The 14,539-nt window shown below is 35.4% G+C and overlaps 3 protein-coding genes across 3 annotated transcripts; all 3 read left to right on the plus strand.

Moving 5' to 3' along the window:
* The first annotated feature begins 4,987 nt into the window (after window positions 1–4,987).
* LOC9325631 (transcription factor bHLH128) lies at window positions 4,988–8,046 on the plus strand. Its single transcript, XM_021012162.1, has 6 exons — window positions 4,988–5,528; window positions 6,512–6,804; window positions 7,051–7,179; window positions 7,319–7,384; window positions 7,483–7,551; window positions 7,712–8,046. The coding sequence occupies exons 1-6, from the start codon at window positions 5,069–5,071 to the stop codon at window positions 7,766–7,768; spliced, it is 1,074 nt and encodes a 357-aa protein (XP_020867821.1). The 5' UTR covers window positions 4,988–5,068; the 3' UTR covers window positions 7,769–8,046.
* A 475-nt stretch (window positions 8,047–8,521) lies between these two features.
* On the plus strand, window positions 8,522–9,856 carry LOC9325632 (ras-related protein RABA5e). Its single transcript, XM_002889522.2, has 2 exons — window positions 8,522–9,027; window positions 9,362–9,856. Exons 1-2 carry the CDS (start codon window positions 8,694–8,696, stop codon window positions 9,682–9,684), a joined length of 657 nt encoding a protein of 218 aa, XP_002889568.1. The 5' UTR covers window positions 8,522–8,693; the 3' UTR covers window positions 9,685–9,856.
* Window positions 9,827–14,471, plus strand: LOC9325633 (signal peptide peptidase-like 5). Its single transcript, XM_002889523.2, has 13 exons — window positions 9,827–10,263; window positions 10,790–10,948; window positions 11,054–11,165; window positions 11,282–11,401; window positions 11,571–11,728; window positions 11,984–12,163; window positions 12,387–12,421; window positions 12,530–12,686; window positions 12,959–13,012; window positions 13,094–13,186; window positions 13,548–13,690; window positions 13,836–13,990; window positions 14,104–14,471. Exons 1-13 carry the CDS (start codon window positions 10,126–10,128, stop codon window positions 14,208–14,210), a joined length of 1,611 nt encoding a protein of 536 aa, XP_002889569.1. The 5' UTR covers window positions 9,827–10,125; the 3' UTR covers window positions 14,211–14,471.
* Window positions 14,472–14,539: the final 68 nt, after the last annotated feature.

The raw sequence follows: 14,539 nt of genomic DNA on the forward strand, positions 1-14,539 counted from the left end.
AAAATGGCCAATAAGAAATCATTTGTCAAAATTTCAACATATATTTTGATATTTTCTAAATGATCAAAGTCATACATAAATTTATTTATATGCTCAAATTTAATCATCGAATACATACCATATAAAATATGTTTACTGTATCTATTTGTCAATGATAGCAATGGGTCTTATATACTTTTTTTTGGAGCCTTATATAAACGCAAAAAAAAAAAACTACTATATTTCCCATTTTGTATGCTAAGTGTGTCACTTCTCGTGTTGTGCGAGGGTCTTTTTTTTCATTTTCTTATTTGGAAGCTTTCATCTATATATATATGCACTACCTTATTCTATAACATAAAAACAAAAAAAAATAGGTTATACTATATACATATTTCCTGGTTAAAGAGTAATTTAATACCTGTCTTTGTATGTGTAAGAATATAATTTATACGAATTTGATTTATACTGGCATTAAGAAACTGGACGTTAATGTCAAAAAAAAAATGGACGTTAATTACGCTTACAGTTATCTTGACTTATGTGGAGAACACAAATGAATTTTCAATGTTGAAAAATGTGTGAAATTTTTTAAATTTCACAAATCATATGAAAATTTCTTTAAAATCTGGATTTTATTTTTAAATGTCTAATACTTTTGACTGAAAAATTGGATAAACAGCATCCACCACATTACTTTTGCCGCAGAAAAAAAAAAAAACACAATTTTTTCTGTGAAGGTAAATTAATTAAAGGGAAATTGTTAAAAATGCCTCTTTTGGTGTGCCCCTTTTCAAAAATGCCCCTTTTAGATGTCCATTTTCAAAAATGCCCTTTTTTAAATCTAAAATTTTTATAAAGTTTTATTAGGTTGATAAGGTACTTATGGATTGTAACTACTACTTGAAGACTCGATCCAAGTATTTATAATGTTTTATAAGGTGTTTTTAAAGGTTTTACAAGTTATTTTAAAGGATTTTTAAGGTTTTTCAAAGGTTTTACAAAATATTTTAAAGGTATTTAAAATGTATTTATAAGATATTTAGAAAGTATTTATAAGATTTTAGATATGTTTTAATAATATTACATACATATTTGGGTAAATCTTATATTTTTAAAAACATTTTTTATAAGGTTTTAAAGAAGGGGCATTTTTGAAAAGTGGCATTGAAAAAAGGGCATTTTTGAAAAGTGGCATTGAAAAAGGGGCATTTTTGCAAAAGCCCCATTAATTAAAAGTAAGTCAAATAAAATAAGTTTCTATAAAACTGAGTACATCCATATAAGTTTATTAAAAACTCAGCGGAATTGATTATTGCTAGAATTATTGAAAGTGAAAAAACCAATTTTCTAGAATTTTTGAAAATGAAATTAATAATACGAAAACATGCTAATTGGACAACCAATTATGGAGTTATTTTTTAATTAATGTTTGGTTGAAAATATATATATATGAAAACATGCTATGTGAACAAAGTTTTCAAATGAAGGAGATATGCTGATCCAAATTATTTTCATTTGACAAATACACAAAAGACTTCTTGAACAGGGGGAAAACTAAGAATTGTGTTTGTAAATGGATAGAAAGAAGGAAATAGTAAAAGTGAAAGAGAACGGGGTTTGAAAGAAAACTGAGAAATCCATGCAATGGGGACCTTGATCTTTGGTTTGGTGAATTGGTGGTATATAATTAATATGTTCGAAATAGCTAATTATTTTGTACAATGTTTGTTTTTTTTTCTAAAGTACAATCTTCCATTTTTGTTGTATTTTGCGTGTGCACTGACGTCTTATCATTTATCGACGTCACATCTGGACAATGATAATTGTCAGATTAACTAATTTGATGTTCCCTATATCATCTTTTTTGTTTATTTTTGCAATTAAGCAATAAAGTTGGATTTTATCGAGTCATATGATTTTTTACCCAGTCATATCATTTTTACGGAGTGAAATGGAAAATATTTTTCTATTCCTTCAATTTCAGTATTTTATTCAAGAACATTACTACTTCCACAAAATAATGTATATTGTTTTCGGTTAAGTTTAATTTGGTTACAGATTACATCATTCAACATTAAAAAACATGCCAATGATAGATAAAGACATATATTAGAGGAGTTATTAATTCAATTTCAATTTCGATATAGCTTACGAATCACATGGGGTCAATAACGGTGGGGCTAGAAAAACACGTACGTTGGGAGACCAATGTGTACCATTCCTGCATGCGCATCAGATGTGTTTATATTAATTTCACTCTTCAAAAAAACGTTTTGCATGTCAAAGTCGTAATTAATAGAGATCTTTGATCTATAAGATATCGCTATCATAATTGCCCTATCTGTGGGTACGCCAACTAAGGAGAATATACTAGGTTGGCATTTTATAAGATCCGAAAAATATATAGTCAAATCGGGATATCATACCGCACGGTTAGGAAATTTGGAGACAAATCTCTCATTGATTGGTCCAGACATAAAACCGTTAAAAGCACATTCTTGGAAAGTGCATTGTCCACCTAAGATACGTCATTTTTTATGGCAAATTTTAACGGGTTGTGTACCAGTTACGGAAAATTTACGGAAAAGAGGAATTGATTGTGATACAGGTTGTGCTAGATGTGGTGAACCAGTGGAAACAATCAATCATACAATCTTCCAGTGTCACCCGACACGACAGGTTTGGGCCCTCTCTCAGATTCCTACATCAATGGGAATTTTTCCAACGGAGTCTATTTTTGCGAATTTGGACCATTTATTTTGGAGAATACCTTCGGAATTTGACTCTTCAGCCTTTCCATGGATTATCTGGTATATATGGAAAGCAAGGAATGAAAAAATATTTGAAAATATTGATAAAGATCCATTAGAGGTATTACGGTTAGCGGAAAAAGAAGCACAATTGTGGCAGTCTGCCCAAAATGAGTTTCATCATGAAACTCATGGTACTGTAGAATTGGTTAATCGGTCTCGAGTGGGGAATACTTTCACTTGACTCAATTTATTCAGGATACCGTTGCTTTTTGGATGGATCGTGGAAAGAAAGTGAAAAGTTCTCCGATACAGGATGGTTCTGTACATCATCAAACGGAGAGCCGCCAACTGTGGGAGCTGCAAATCTCCGTCGAAGTTTATCTCCATTACATACCGAGTTCGAGTTCGAGGCCCTTCTCTGGGCGATGAAGTGTATAAATAGGTGCAGATAATCAAGAGGTTGAGTTCCTTACAGACTGTTCTGATCTGGTTAAGATGGTGTCTTTTCCAACCGAATGGCCGGCGTTTTCAGTGTACTTAGAGGAATTTCAGAGCGACAAGGAAGAATTTTCATCCTTCTCTTTATCTTTAATTTCTCGCAATGCTAATGTAAAAGCGGATCATCTAGCACGGAAAATTCGTACAGAACCGTTTCATATCACATTTGTAAACAACATTCCACATGAGTGGCTTTTTTGAGCTCTAATTAATTTCAGATGACAAAAAAAAAAGTCGTAACTAATAATCCGTACGCATCTTAATTACGACTCCATTTTATACTGTAACACACTAATTCAGGGATATGTATAATTCAGACAAGACGAGATATCGTTTCATTTACTTCTTTCCTTTTATGGAAGGATATTGTGAACATAACAGGTACGGTGAAGGAAGAAACGTCCATCTTTGTGGGCTCTAAATTTTTAAAATAATTACAACAATATCAATTGTTTGGGTAAAAAATTAACCGAATTATTTTGTATTACTACCGGAAAAAGGTTTGCGTTAAAATGTATGTATTCATGAACCATGATATAAGCATTTACTTTTGTTAATTTTACAATTAAGCAATTAAGTTGGATTTTATCGAATCATTTAATTTTTTAACTTTAAAAAAAAAAGAGAGACATTTCTATGATCTTGCAATCTTTAAATTAACACCATTACCGTAAAAATGTGAGTACAGTAGACAAAAATAATTGCATTCCACTGAAAAACTGAACATCTTGGGAATCTTAAAGTGCATCAAAGAGTCGCAAATATCATATACTGTATTTTTTATCAAACCCAGCCCAAATATTCGTCTTGTGGCCCAAAGCCCAAAGGCTAAGCTGACTATGTGTATTATCTTTCGGAAGATCACGTGAGGCACATGTGACATCCAACGAATAAGCCAATCGCTGAAAAGTGAAGACTTTCTAAGGGCTTGATTGGTTCTCCCGCTAGCACCCTCCTAGCGGTTGCTAGCGGTCGGTTGCGGTTGTTAGCGGTTGGTGCCAATCATAGAAACCGCTCCATACCGCTTCAAAACGCTCGAAATCGCTGAATTTCAAAAGCTCCTTCCCGCAAGCGTTTGCGGTTGCGGACGGTAGCGGTTGGATTTTAAAAAAAAAAAAAAAAAAAAAAAAAAACAAACAAAACGTAAGTATCATATATCATTTTATTCATTCATCACCTCATGTGTAACTCTTTGAATATTTTTCTTAGCATCTTTTTTTTCTTTTCATTATGTATTGCTTTGCTTTTTGATTGAATATATGTTTCGATTTATTTTCTCGAATAGAAAATCACTTGCTTTTTGATTGAATTCAACGTTATTTACAGTTTACCTCATTACTTGATACAATTTTTGGTGTTAACCCAGTATAAAATACTATCTTATTACAAAATTTCTTTATTTTTGAATAACTATTTAGTACTTTATTTATGGTTTTAATTATTAAGCATGTTTAATTTTTCTAATATTATCATAATAATATATTAGTATTTTTATTTCTTTTTTTGTAATATTTTTTATTTTTTTGGTCATTTTTTTATTTAACTGCTACCGCAACCGCTGATTTACCAGTCATAAAACTCCCGCAAACGCATCCATTTTCAAACGCTAAACCAGTCGTTCAAAACGCTTGGTAACGCTTAAAACCGCAACCGCCCGCTTCCGCAAACTCCCGCAACCGTAACCGCAACCGCTGCGTTTAAACCAGTCAGACCCTAATTATCCCATAAACAAAAGCATCATCTCTCTCTCTCTCTCATCTTTTATTTTCTTTTCGAAACCAAACTTTGCAAATCTCTCTCTCTCTATCTCTCTCCATTTGGCGATAGAAGAAGTCATGTACCAATCATCATCCTCCACGTCATCATCATCGCAGAGATCATCGCTTCCCGGCGGCGGAGGACTGATCCGTTACGGCTCAGCTCCGGGATCGTTTCTAAACGCTGTGGTTGACGAAGTCATCGGAGGAGGGTCATCGAACGCTCGTGACTTCACCGGTTATCAACCGTCGTCGGATAACTTCATCGGTAATTTCTTCACCGGCGCTGACTCATCCTCGCTGAGATCCGATTCGACGACTTGTGGAGTCAACTCATCTGACGGACAGAAACAGCTAGGCAATAATAATAATAATAAAGATATCTTCCTGGACAGAACCTACGGTGGATACAACGAGATCTCGCAACAACACAAGAGCAACGACATCGGAGGAAATAGCTCAGGATCTTCTTACTCTCTCGCTAGACAACGTAGCTCTCCCGCCGATTTCTTCACCTACCTCTCCGCAGATAAAAACAGTTAGTTTTTTACTTTTTAACTCAAGATTATTACTATTTGTGATGAGATATATTTAGACAGACACGTTTACTCAATTTCAGACTTAGAATTTACCAAAAATCGTAATGTAGAATATGAGATATAGTTTTAGTTATTCAATCATTCATTCATTGCTGAACTAAAGATCCATTTTTTTGGTGAAATGAAATCTAATCACGAGGCTAGCTGGGGGTATCTTCGGCATCTCTTACTATGAGTTACTGTATGTAGTTTTTGTAAGTTAATTAATGACTATATATATATAAAATAAGTTGACATTTGATATTTAGGGTCGTTGCTAAATTAGCTTTGGTTGGTACTTGTGCAAGACGTGATCCTCGTATTTTCGAAATGACGAAAACACCCTTTTATCCCTAACCACGTGCTTGAAAATACAGCAAATTGTGGTGGCTCGGTTACCCTTAATTTGGGATATTATTTAAATCTTCGAGGAATCCTATAACTCAAGTTGCATTTTTTTATTAAGGGGATGGGATTTTTTAGTTCGTAACCAATAGTTTCTCTGCTGACATGGCGGATATCGATTGGTTGTTTAGAAGATTATTCAAATAGAAAGCGATAGATCTAGTTGGTGGATCTGTACCTTTTTAATTTTTTTTTTTTCCTTTGGTCCTGATGATTCGTGCTTTGCTTCGTTGTTATCTAATAATAATATCTTCCACCAAGCCTGGATGTGACTTCCACCGAACCGGCCACCGGCCTGAACCGGAACTCAACTAACCATATATCCACAAAATTACTTTTTATTCAATTACACTAATATTTAAAGTGAATGTGAATTCCTTTTTCTGGTAAATTTTTTTTTCCCTTTTTTCGACGAGAAATTCTTTTTTTTCAAAATTACACTAATGGTGTCACAAATCGTCGGAAAAAAAAAAGTGAATTCTGTTTCCAAAATTTTCACGTAATGTCATTACAATTTATAGTTTACTTTGTAAATCAGATTTCTCGTTGAACCAACCAACCAGTGATTATAATCCGCAAGGGGGGTCTAATGCGGGACGAGGACATTCGAGACTGAAGTCTCAGCTAAGCTTCACGAATCACGATTCTCTGGCTCGGATCAACGAGGTCAATGAGACCCCTGTCCACGACGGTTCAGACCATTCGTTTTCTGCCGCTAGCTTTGGTGCTGCAGCAACTGATTCTTGGGATGACGGTTCCGGTTCAATAGGGTTTACCGTGACTCGACCCAATAAACGATCCAAGGACATGGACTCTGGTCTCTTTTCACAGGTACCTTTTGTTTCCATGTGTGATTTGAATTTTTTTTTCTTTTCCATGTGTTAGTAGTTTACTCTAAGCATGCTGCTTTAGTCAAACCACATGAAATTTCAAAATTTCCCTAAAAGGACAACAATATGTAAAATATTTTGTTTTAAGATAGACAAATAAAATTTTAACTACTTAATGGCCATATATATTGTTGGTGGGCTCAAATTGGCCAACTCTTACCGAATCTTTTTATCACTGATTTTGCAGTATAGTCTTCCTTCGGACGCTTCAATGAACTACATGGATAATTTCATGCAGCTTCCAGAAGATTCTGTACCCTGCAAAATCCGGGCCAAACGCGGCTGCGCCACCCATCCTAGAAGCATCGCTGAGCGGGTCAGTTAAAAACACTTTATAATTTATTTAGCGATGTATAATTTATTCACTAAATTTAGCTACAAATTCGTCGCTAATCATGTAGAATTCTTTTCTTTTTGCCATCCTATCCTAACATGCATACACAATATGTATATAGGAGAGGAGAACGAGAATAAGCGGGAAGCTAAAGAAGCTACAAGATCTTGTCCCCAACATGGATAAGGTTACTTTAATTCATATCATATTTTATATATATATGGTAACATTATTTTGAAAATGTTTATTTACTAATACAGTATTACTTGTTGCTGATTTTCTTAGCAAACAAGCTATTCAGACATGCTGGATTTAGCTGTACAACACATCAAAGGCCTTCAACATCAACTTCAGGTTCACTACAAAACTATTAATTATCTTACTTTTTCTGTTTAGGTCAGCTGAATCCATTTTCAGAGTTCTCTCTATTTCATGACCAGTATAGATATATTAACACATTTTTTTTTTTTTTTTGGTAAAAGATATATTAACACATTTTCATATACAAACGCAGAATTTGAAAAAAGATCAAGAGAATTGCACGTGTGGATGCAGTGAGAGACCAAGCTAGCTAGCTCAAACCCTAACGGTAGGGATCATCCTAATTTGATTTGCGTTGTCCCGATTTCATCATATGAGAGAATTAGAGAAGATGTAAATAAATAGATTATATTACATGTTTATTCCTCTTATAATTAAGCTTCTCATTCGTTATCGTTATAAAATAGAACAGTGACAATTGTCCATTATGTTTTTGTTTCAATTAGTTTTATATTCTGAGTGTTTCTTATTTTGTAAGGATTATGCTATGAATTCTGAAACTAATTCGAGTTATGACTTATGAGTAAAGCACACTAGCATCCATTATATAATTTTCTAATTCTTTAGAAACATGCAAACAGATAGAAAAATATATGAACCGGAATACTAGTTTAGTAGCATTAACTTTCCTATTATTAACAAAACTAACTAGCGTGTATGCACGTTGCGAAGAAAGATTAATTCAAAATTAAAGATGAAATTTCTTTAATTAATTATATGCTCTATACTTAAAATTCTCTTGGCTGCTCGTATTTAGTTTGTAAATTACGTGAAACGTCAAGGTATTCATGATTTAGTTGAATTATCTGGCTTTCTAAGTTGTAAGCGAATTTGTGGATCCAAGACTTGGCGTCAGTTAGGACAAAACCGAAAGCTGAAAAATATATCTCCTTCCTACGTTACCAAGAGAAGGCCACCAACGTGGACGTGGTGTATTAAAAAAAAAAACAAAAAAAAGGGAAAAGTCGTAAATTAAAAAATAATTAGGATTAGTAGATAATTAAAACTGATAGTATTTGGGAAAGAAAAGGGAACGATATTAAAGAGGGGCACTTAATGCGCAGTATGTCCGTCCTCTTGTGCCAGCTTGTTGCACCGTCTCCTCTCTTTCTCTCTCTCGAAACCGTAATAGAGAGAGCAGAAGAAGAAGAAGAAGAAGAAGAAGGAAGATAACGATGTCTTCGGACGACGAAGGAAGAGAGGAGTATCTCTTCAAGATAGTTGTCATCGGCGACTCTGCGGTCGGTAAATCAAATCTTCTGTCTCGTTACGCTCGTAACGAGTTCAGTGCGAATTCCAAGGCGACGATCGGAGTCGAGTTTCAGACGCAGAGTATGGCGATTGAAGGTAAAGAGGTTAAGGCTCAGATTTGGGACACTGCTGGTCAAGAGCGGTTTCGTGCCGTCACTTCCGCTTACTACCGTGGCGCTGTCGGTGCGCTCGTCGTCTACGACATTACCCGCCGCACCACTTTCGAAAGCGTTGGACGTTGGCTCGATGAACTTAAGAGTAAGTCTCCATTAATGGGATGTGAATTATGCGATTGACTATTATTTGGGGATTCTCATGATCTAATTAGGTCGTACGGATTTGACTTAGAATTGGGAATTTTGAATCTAATTTTGGTAGACTTCTGGAATTTGTGACCTAGCTCGATTTTTTTGAGGGTTCGAATCTACTAGAACAGAACAGAGGATTATTGAAGAACCGCTTTAGATTCATACTACTAGACTTCTTTTTGCATATCTTCAACCTTGTGTCTTGTATGTAAAACTGTTGAAAGTTTCGGCATTTGTTTTGAGATCTAAGACTGATTCATTTGCTCTCTTTGTTTTTGTTCCAGTACATTCGGATACAACGGTGGCGAGAATGCTGGTGGGGAACAAGTGTGATCTAGAAAACATAAGAGCAGTGAGCGTGGACGAAGGAAAGGCCCTAGCAGAAGCCGAGGGGCTCTTCTTTGTGGAAACATCGGCTCTTGATTCCACCAATGTTAAAACAGCTTTCGAAATGGTGATACTTGACATCTACAATAACGTGAGCCGTAAGCAACTCAACTCAGACACTTATAAAGATAAACTCACCGTGAACCGGGTAAGTCTTGTTAAGGATGATAACTCTGCCTCCAAACAAAGCTCTGGTTTCTCTTGTTGTTCTTCCACTTGATAATACCACCCAATATTATCTTTTTTGTTTCTTAATTTTATTTCCCTTTTCTTTCTCATTGTAACTTTATTGTTTTTTTCCTTTGTCTCATAGAAGAAAAAGAAGAGAAATTCATGAACTGTAATTTATTTGTCACATTATAAGTTTGGCAAACATTGAAAGGATCTATTCATTCTACTTCGTTTATTTCCTATTTTAAATAAACGAAAGGAAACTAAATTTGATTGGTTGGTTTTGTGATTATTTGGGAAAAGCGAGGGAAAATAAATCCAAATAGAAAAAGAAAAAAAAAAAAAAGATGGCCTTTCACCGAGTTTTCTCTGGTTTTTGTACAACGAAGATGAACGAAGAATAATCTATTCTTTCCCTTTTATTCCTTTTTTTTTTTTTTTTTCCCACAATTCTTCAAATTTTGTTCTCTATCCATTTCTCACGGTAGCGATGTCATTACCTCCGTTTAGCTGCCGCTTTCTCGCGGCGGCCGTGACCCTCTATCTGATAGGTCTGTTGTGCGTTGGGGCTGACACGAAAGATGTTACCGTTCCCAACATTCCAGGTTGCTCCAATGAATTTCAAATGGTAACAGATTTCCCCAATTCGAATTTATGGAATTTAACTTCTAATTTCTTACGAAGATTTGGTTAAGTGTTTGTTCATCAATAAACCGGAATCGTTGTCTTGCGGAACCGTACGTATATCTCATTGATTGAATTGAATCGTCTTCGATATTGCATTCAAATGCAGCTTTTGTTTTCAGCGTCTGCTGTTAAATTTCAATAGGTTAGGTTAATAAATCCTTTATTGAAATCTATCTATGAGATTTCAACTGAGATTGGTGATGTGGATGGTAGTTGTTCATGGATTTTGATATAAATTGATTACTATGATATAAATGTTGGAACTCAATTTTTACACCAGTGGCTCCGGCCAACTTTCCGGCGAACTTTGCCGTTGAAGTCCGTCACCGGAATGACCCGGATAGTGGAATATTTGGATTCCTTGTAATGAGCGTTTGGATTACGGAAAGAGATATCATATCTCGCCTTCATGCGTTTTCTTAAATCATCTTTCCAAATCGTTTTCTAAAAGTTCTTTCTCTGTCCAGGTCAAAGTCGAGAATTGGGTCAATGGAGAAAACGGTGAGACTTTTACAGCCATGACTGCACAGTTTGGCACCATGCTCCCGTCTGATAAAGACAAAGCTGTTAAACTTCCGGTTGCTCTTACCACTCCTTTGGACAGTTGCTCCAATTTGACTTCAAAGGTCTTCCTTTTATTCTCCACCTTATATTGTACAGTCCTAGCTAGGACTCATACACGACTGTTGTGAAGATGAGTTTTTTGTTGTTGTGATGTTTTCTTTTTGCAGCTATCTGGTTCTATAGCGTTATCTCTACGTGGCGAATGTGCTTTCACAGCTAAGGCTGAAGTTGCACAGGCAGGAGGAGCTGCAGCTTTGGTGTTAATAAACGACAAAGAAGGTTTAGATTTTGTGTTTAATCCCCGAACTGTTTTCTCATGTTGCTATTTCTTACTTTGCGGTTCTTGTTTCGATGAGCCACTCACATCTGTTTCCCTATCTTTGCTTTTTTTTAAGAGCTTGATGAGATGGTTTGTGGTGAGAAAGACACCTCCTTAAATATTTCTATACCTATTTTGATGATTACAACATCATCTGGAGATGCCCTGAAGAAATCCATTATGCAAAATAAGAAAGGTAAGGTCTAAGCCTTTCATATTTGTTGCGCCTATATGATCCTCATAGCTTTTCTAGTCCTATTCACTCAAACTGCCGTGTTGCAATTCTCAGTCTCAAATTTTCTATTATACTCTATCTGTTTCTTTTGATGCCTATGTTGTTTCCTCTGTGTTTTCTTCTGATGCAGTGGAGCTTTTATTGTATGCTCCAAAGAGCCCAATTTTGGATTATGCAGTGGTCTTCCTCTGGCTAATGTCTGTTGGAACAGTTTTCGTTGCTTCTGTTTGGTCACATTTTACCAGTCCGAAGAAGAATGATGAGCAGTACGATGAATTATCACCCAAGGTTTATTATACTCTGCTTTTGGGGGGTTCTACTGAAACTTTGTTTTTGGAACTGAGTTCTACCGAAAATAAACTTCACTTTAACATCTGAGCATAGAAGAAATCATGAAAGTATAACTTTATTAGAAGTGACAACAAGATAAAATAGTCTAATTAGCTCGTTCTGCCTCTAATATATCTGCCTCTTCTATTGATCCACTGTCTGAGTTATACACTAATTCTTGTTCTTTTTTATATTTTCTGAAAATTTTGGCAGAAATCTTCAAATGATGACGCTACCAAAGGTGGTGCTGAAGAGGAAACTCTTGATATCAGTGCTATGGGTGCTGTTATCTTTGTCATATCAGCGTCCACATTCCTCGTTTTGCTCTTCTTCTTCATGTCATCGTGGTTTATCTTGATCCTGACCATATTTTTTTGCATTGGTGGTATGCAGGTAATTGTGGCTAATCTTGAGCATATCCTTAGTTTCATGATTCAATAGCTAGAATTATGATCAATGTTTGGTAACAAGTTGATGGTTAACTTTCTTTAGCATTGTTTACCTGGTAAAAATACAAAACATGATGAACTCTTTATGTGGAATGAAACAGAGGCTTGCTAAGCTAAGCATTGTTTTATGTCAATATCATAATTATCAATATATTTTTCTATCTCAGGGAATGCATAATATTATCACTACACTCATAACAAGGTACTCTCAGAAACCCGATTAAGTTGTTGAACCATGAAAGAGCTCTATTCCAGCTAGTTAAAAGCATCATGTGATGCTTTCGCTTTATTCATGTTTTTATTTCTGCAGGAGATGCAATAAATGTGGCCAGAAAAATGTAAAACTCCCTCTGCTTGGGAATACCTCAATTCTCTCACTCGTGGTTCTGTTATTCTGCTTTGTGGTTGCTATCCTCTGGTTTATGAAGCGCAAAACTTCGTATGCATGGGCCGGCCAAGATATTTTTGTAAGTCCTTTTTAGCCTGGTAATTTTACAGTTGTCTAAAGCCAAATTATCCCTATGTATTTTGTTTCTTCTTTGATTTTTTTCCGTATGTCTAAACACAACTATTGGCTTGACGTACTCAACATTTACTTTCACTTCTTGTTCAAATCCAACTCAAGGTTCTGTTTTGTTTTCGACATTTATCGGTTGACCACTGTAGCTATTAGCTTAGCATGCTTTTGGTTCAGTATTGTCCTTAGTTGGCTTTCTAAGGTTGACGTGTCATGTGACAGGGTATTTGCATGATGATTAATGTCTTGCAAGTGGCTCGGCTACCTAATATCAGGGTAAATTTTCTGTATGTATTTTCCAACTAATATTCTTTTGTAATCCCTTTGTATGTGTTCTAATGGGTGTCTCACACTTAGGTTGCTACCATTCTTCTCTGTTGTGCATTCTTCTATGACATCTTTTGGGTATTCCTATCACCACTAATCTTCAAGCAAAGTGTAATGATTGCGGTGAGTTTATTTTCCATCAATTTCCAAACTGTATCTCACACCTTAACATTTAGTTCTGTATCTGCAAGGAGAAGAATATTTAATGTTGTCCATCAAATCATATGATTCTTATAAACTTAAGCCTCATCAAACCAGAGCATGTTTACCATAAGTGTGTTGTACTTTTAGTTCCGAGCATGATTTGTGTCGGATAATTGCTCAAAACACTCGAAGATTGAGTTTGTGTTGCACTTGTTGTAATATCATCACAGTATAAAATGTTTGCACATAGCGAGAACGAAGAAGGTCGATGATAGGTTAACCTCAATCACGTACTAGTTGGTTACTATACTCTTCTGTTTGTGTTAATCTATGGCAATAGGTTGCACGTGGGAGCAAAGACACTGGAGAATCTATTCCCATGCTTTTGAGAATTCCACGGCTTTCTGATCCATGGGGTGGTTACAACATGATCGGTTTTGGAGACATTCTTTTCCCGGGCCTTCTCATATGCTTTATTTTCAGGTAACCCTCTCATGCATTGGCTCAATAACGATTATGGTTCACGACACCAATTATATACACATCCTCTGTTTCAAACGCTGTCCATATTCAATATGCGTCATCTCAATTTGTTTGTTGACCACTTTTAAACGCTTTTACGTCTCAGATATGACAAGGAAAACAACAAAGGAGTCTCGAATGGATATTTTCCGTGGTTGATGTTTGGCTACGGACTTGGCCTTTTCTTAACATACTTGGGATTGTATGTGATGAACGGACACGGTCAACCTGCATTGCTCTATCTTGTCCCTTGCACGCTCGGTATCTTGTTCATCTCATGAAAAACTCTGAATTTTGATGATTAGTCCCCTATATGCAAATTCCATTGAAACCCAACCAAATGCAAGATTTCTTACATGTTGTTCGGTTTGCAGGAATCACGGTCATTCTCGGGTTGGTTAGGAGAGAACTCAGAGACTTGTGGAACTATGGGACTCAACAGCCTTCAGCTGCAGATGTAAATCCATCTCCAGAAGCATAAATTACTTCAACATACATAACTCAAAACTCTGGAGACTGAAGAACAAGAAGAAGAAGAAAAAACATCAAAAAAAACAAAAATTTTCTTTTGCACATAAAAATATAAGAAATCTACACTTTGGTGCATATACATGTAGTCTCGAGCCCACCAAAACGTATATAATGTAATGTATATGTACACATACACAAAATCAAACAACTTCTGAATCTGAATGAACAAGTTTGTATACTGTACAAATACGAATAGGCATGTGCTCTCAAATTACTAGTTTTTTTTTTTTTTAAAACCAGCTTTAATATATTTTGATTAATTTTACAAAGTTCAAAATT

This window comes from Arabidopsis lyrata, assembly GCF_000004255.2.
Source record: "Arabidopsis lyrata subsp. lyrata unplaced genomic scaffold ARALYscaffold_1, whole genome shotgun sequence".
NCBI classification, from domain to species: Eukaryota; Viridiplantae; Streptophyta; class Magnoliopsida; order Brassicales; family Brassicaceae; genus Arabidopsis; species Arabidopsis lyrata.

Excerpts from the sequence above, each read along its gene's own strand:
- LOC9325631 (XM_021012162.1), top strand. The coding sequence starts at position 5,069 with ATGTACCAATCATCATCCTCCACGTCATCATCATCGCAGAGATCATCG. Across the intron at positions 5,529-6,511 it reads CCTCTCCGCAGATAAAAACA|ATTTCTCGTTGAACCAACCA; the intron begins GTTAGTTTTTTA and ends TTTGTAAATCAG. Across the intron at positions 6,805-7,050 it reads ACTCTGGTCTCTTTTCACAG|TATAGTCTTCCTTCGGACGC; the intron begins GTACCTTTTGTT and ends CTGATTTTGCAG.
- LOC9325632 (XM_002889522.2), top strand. The coding sequence starts at position 8,694 with ATGTCTTCGGACGACGAAGGAAGAGAGGAGTATCTCTTCAAGATAGTT. Across the intron at positions 9,028-9,361 it reads TTGGCTCGATGAACTTAAGA|TACATTCGGATACAACGGTG; the intron begins GTAAGTCTCCAT and ends TTTTTGTTCCAG.
- LOC9325633 (XM_002889523.2), top strand. The coding sequence starts at position 10,126 with ATGTCATTACCTCCGTTTAGCTGCCGCTTTCTCGCGGCGGCCGTGACC. Across the intron at positions 11,402-11,570 it reads CATTATGCAAAATAAGAAAG|TGGAGCTTTTATTGTATGCT; the intron begins GTAAGGTCTAAG and ends CTTCTGATGCAG. Across the intron at positions 13,991-14,103 it reads TCTTGTCCCTTGCACGCTCG|GAATCACGGTCATTCTCGGG; the intron begins GTATCTTGTTCA and ends TTCGGTTTGCAG.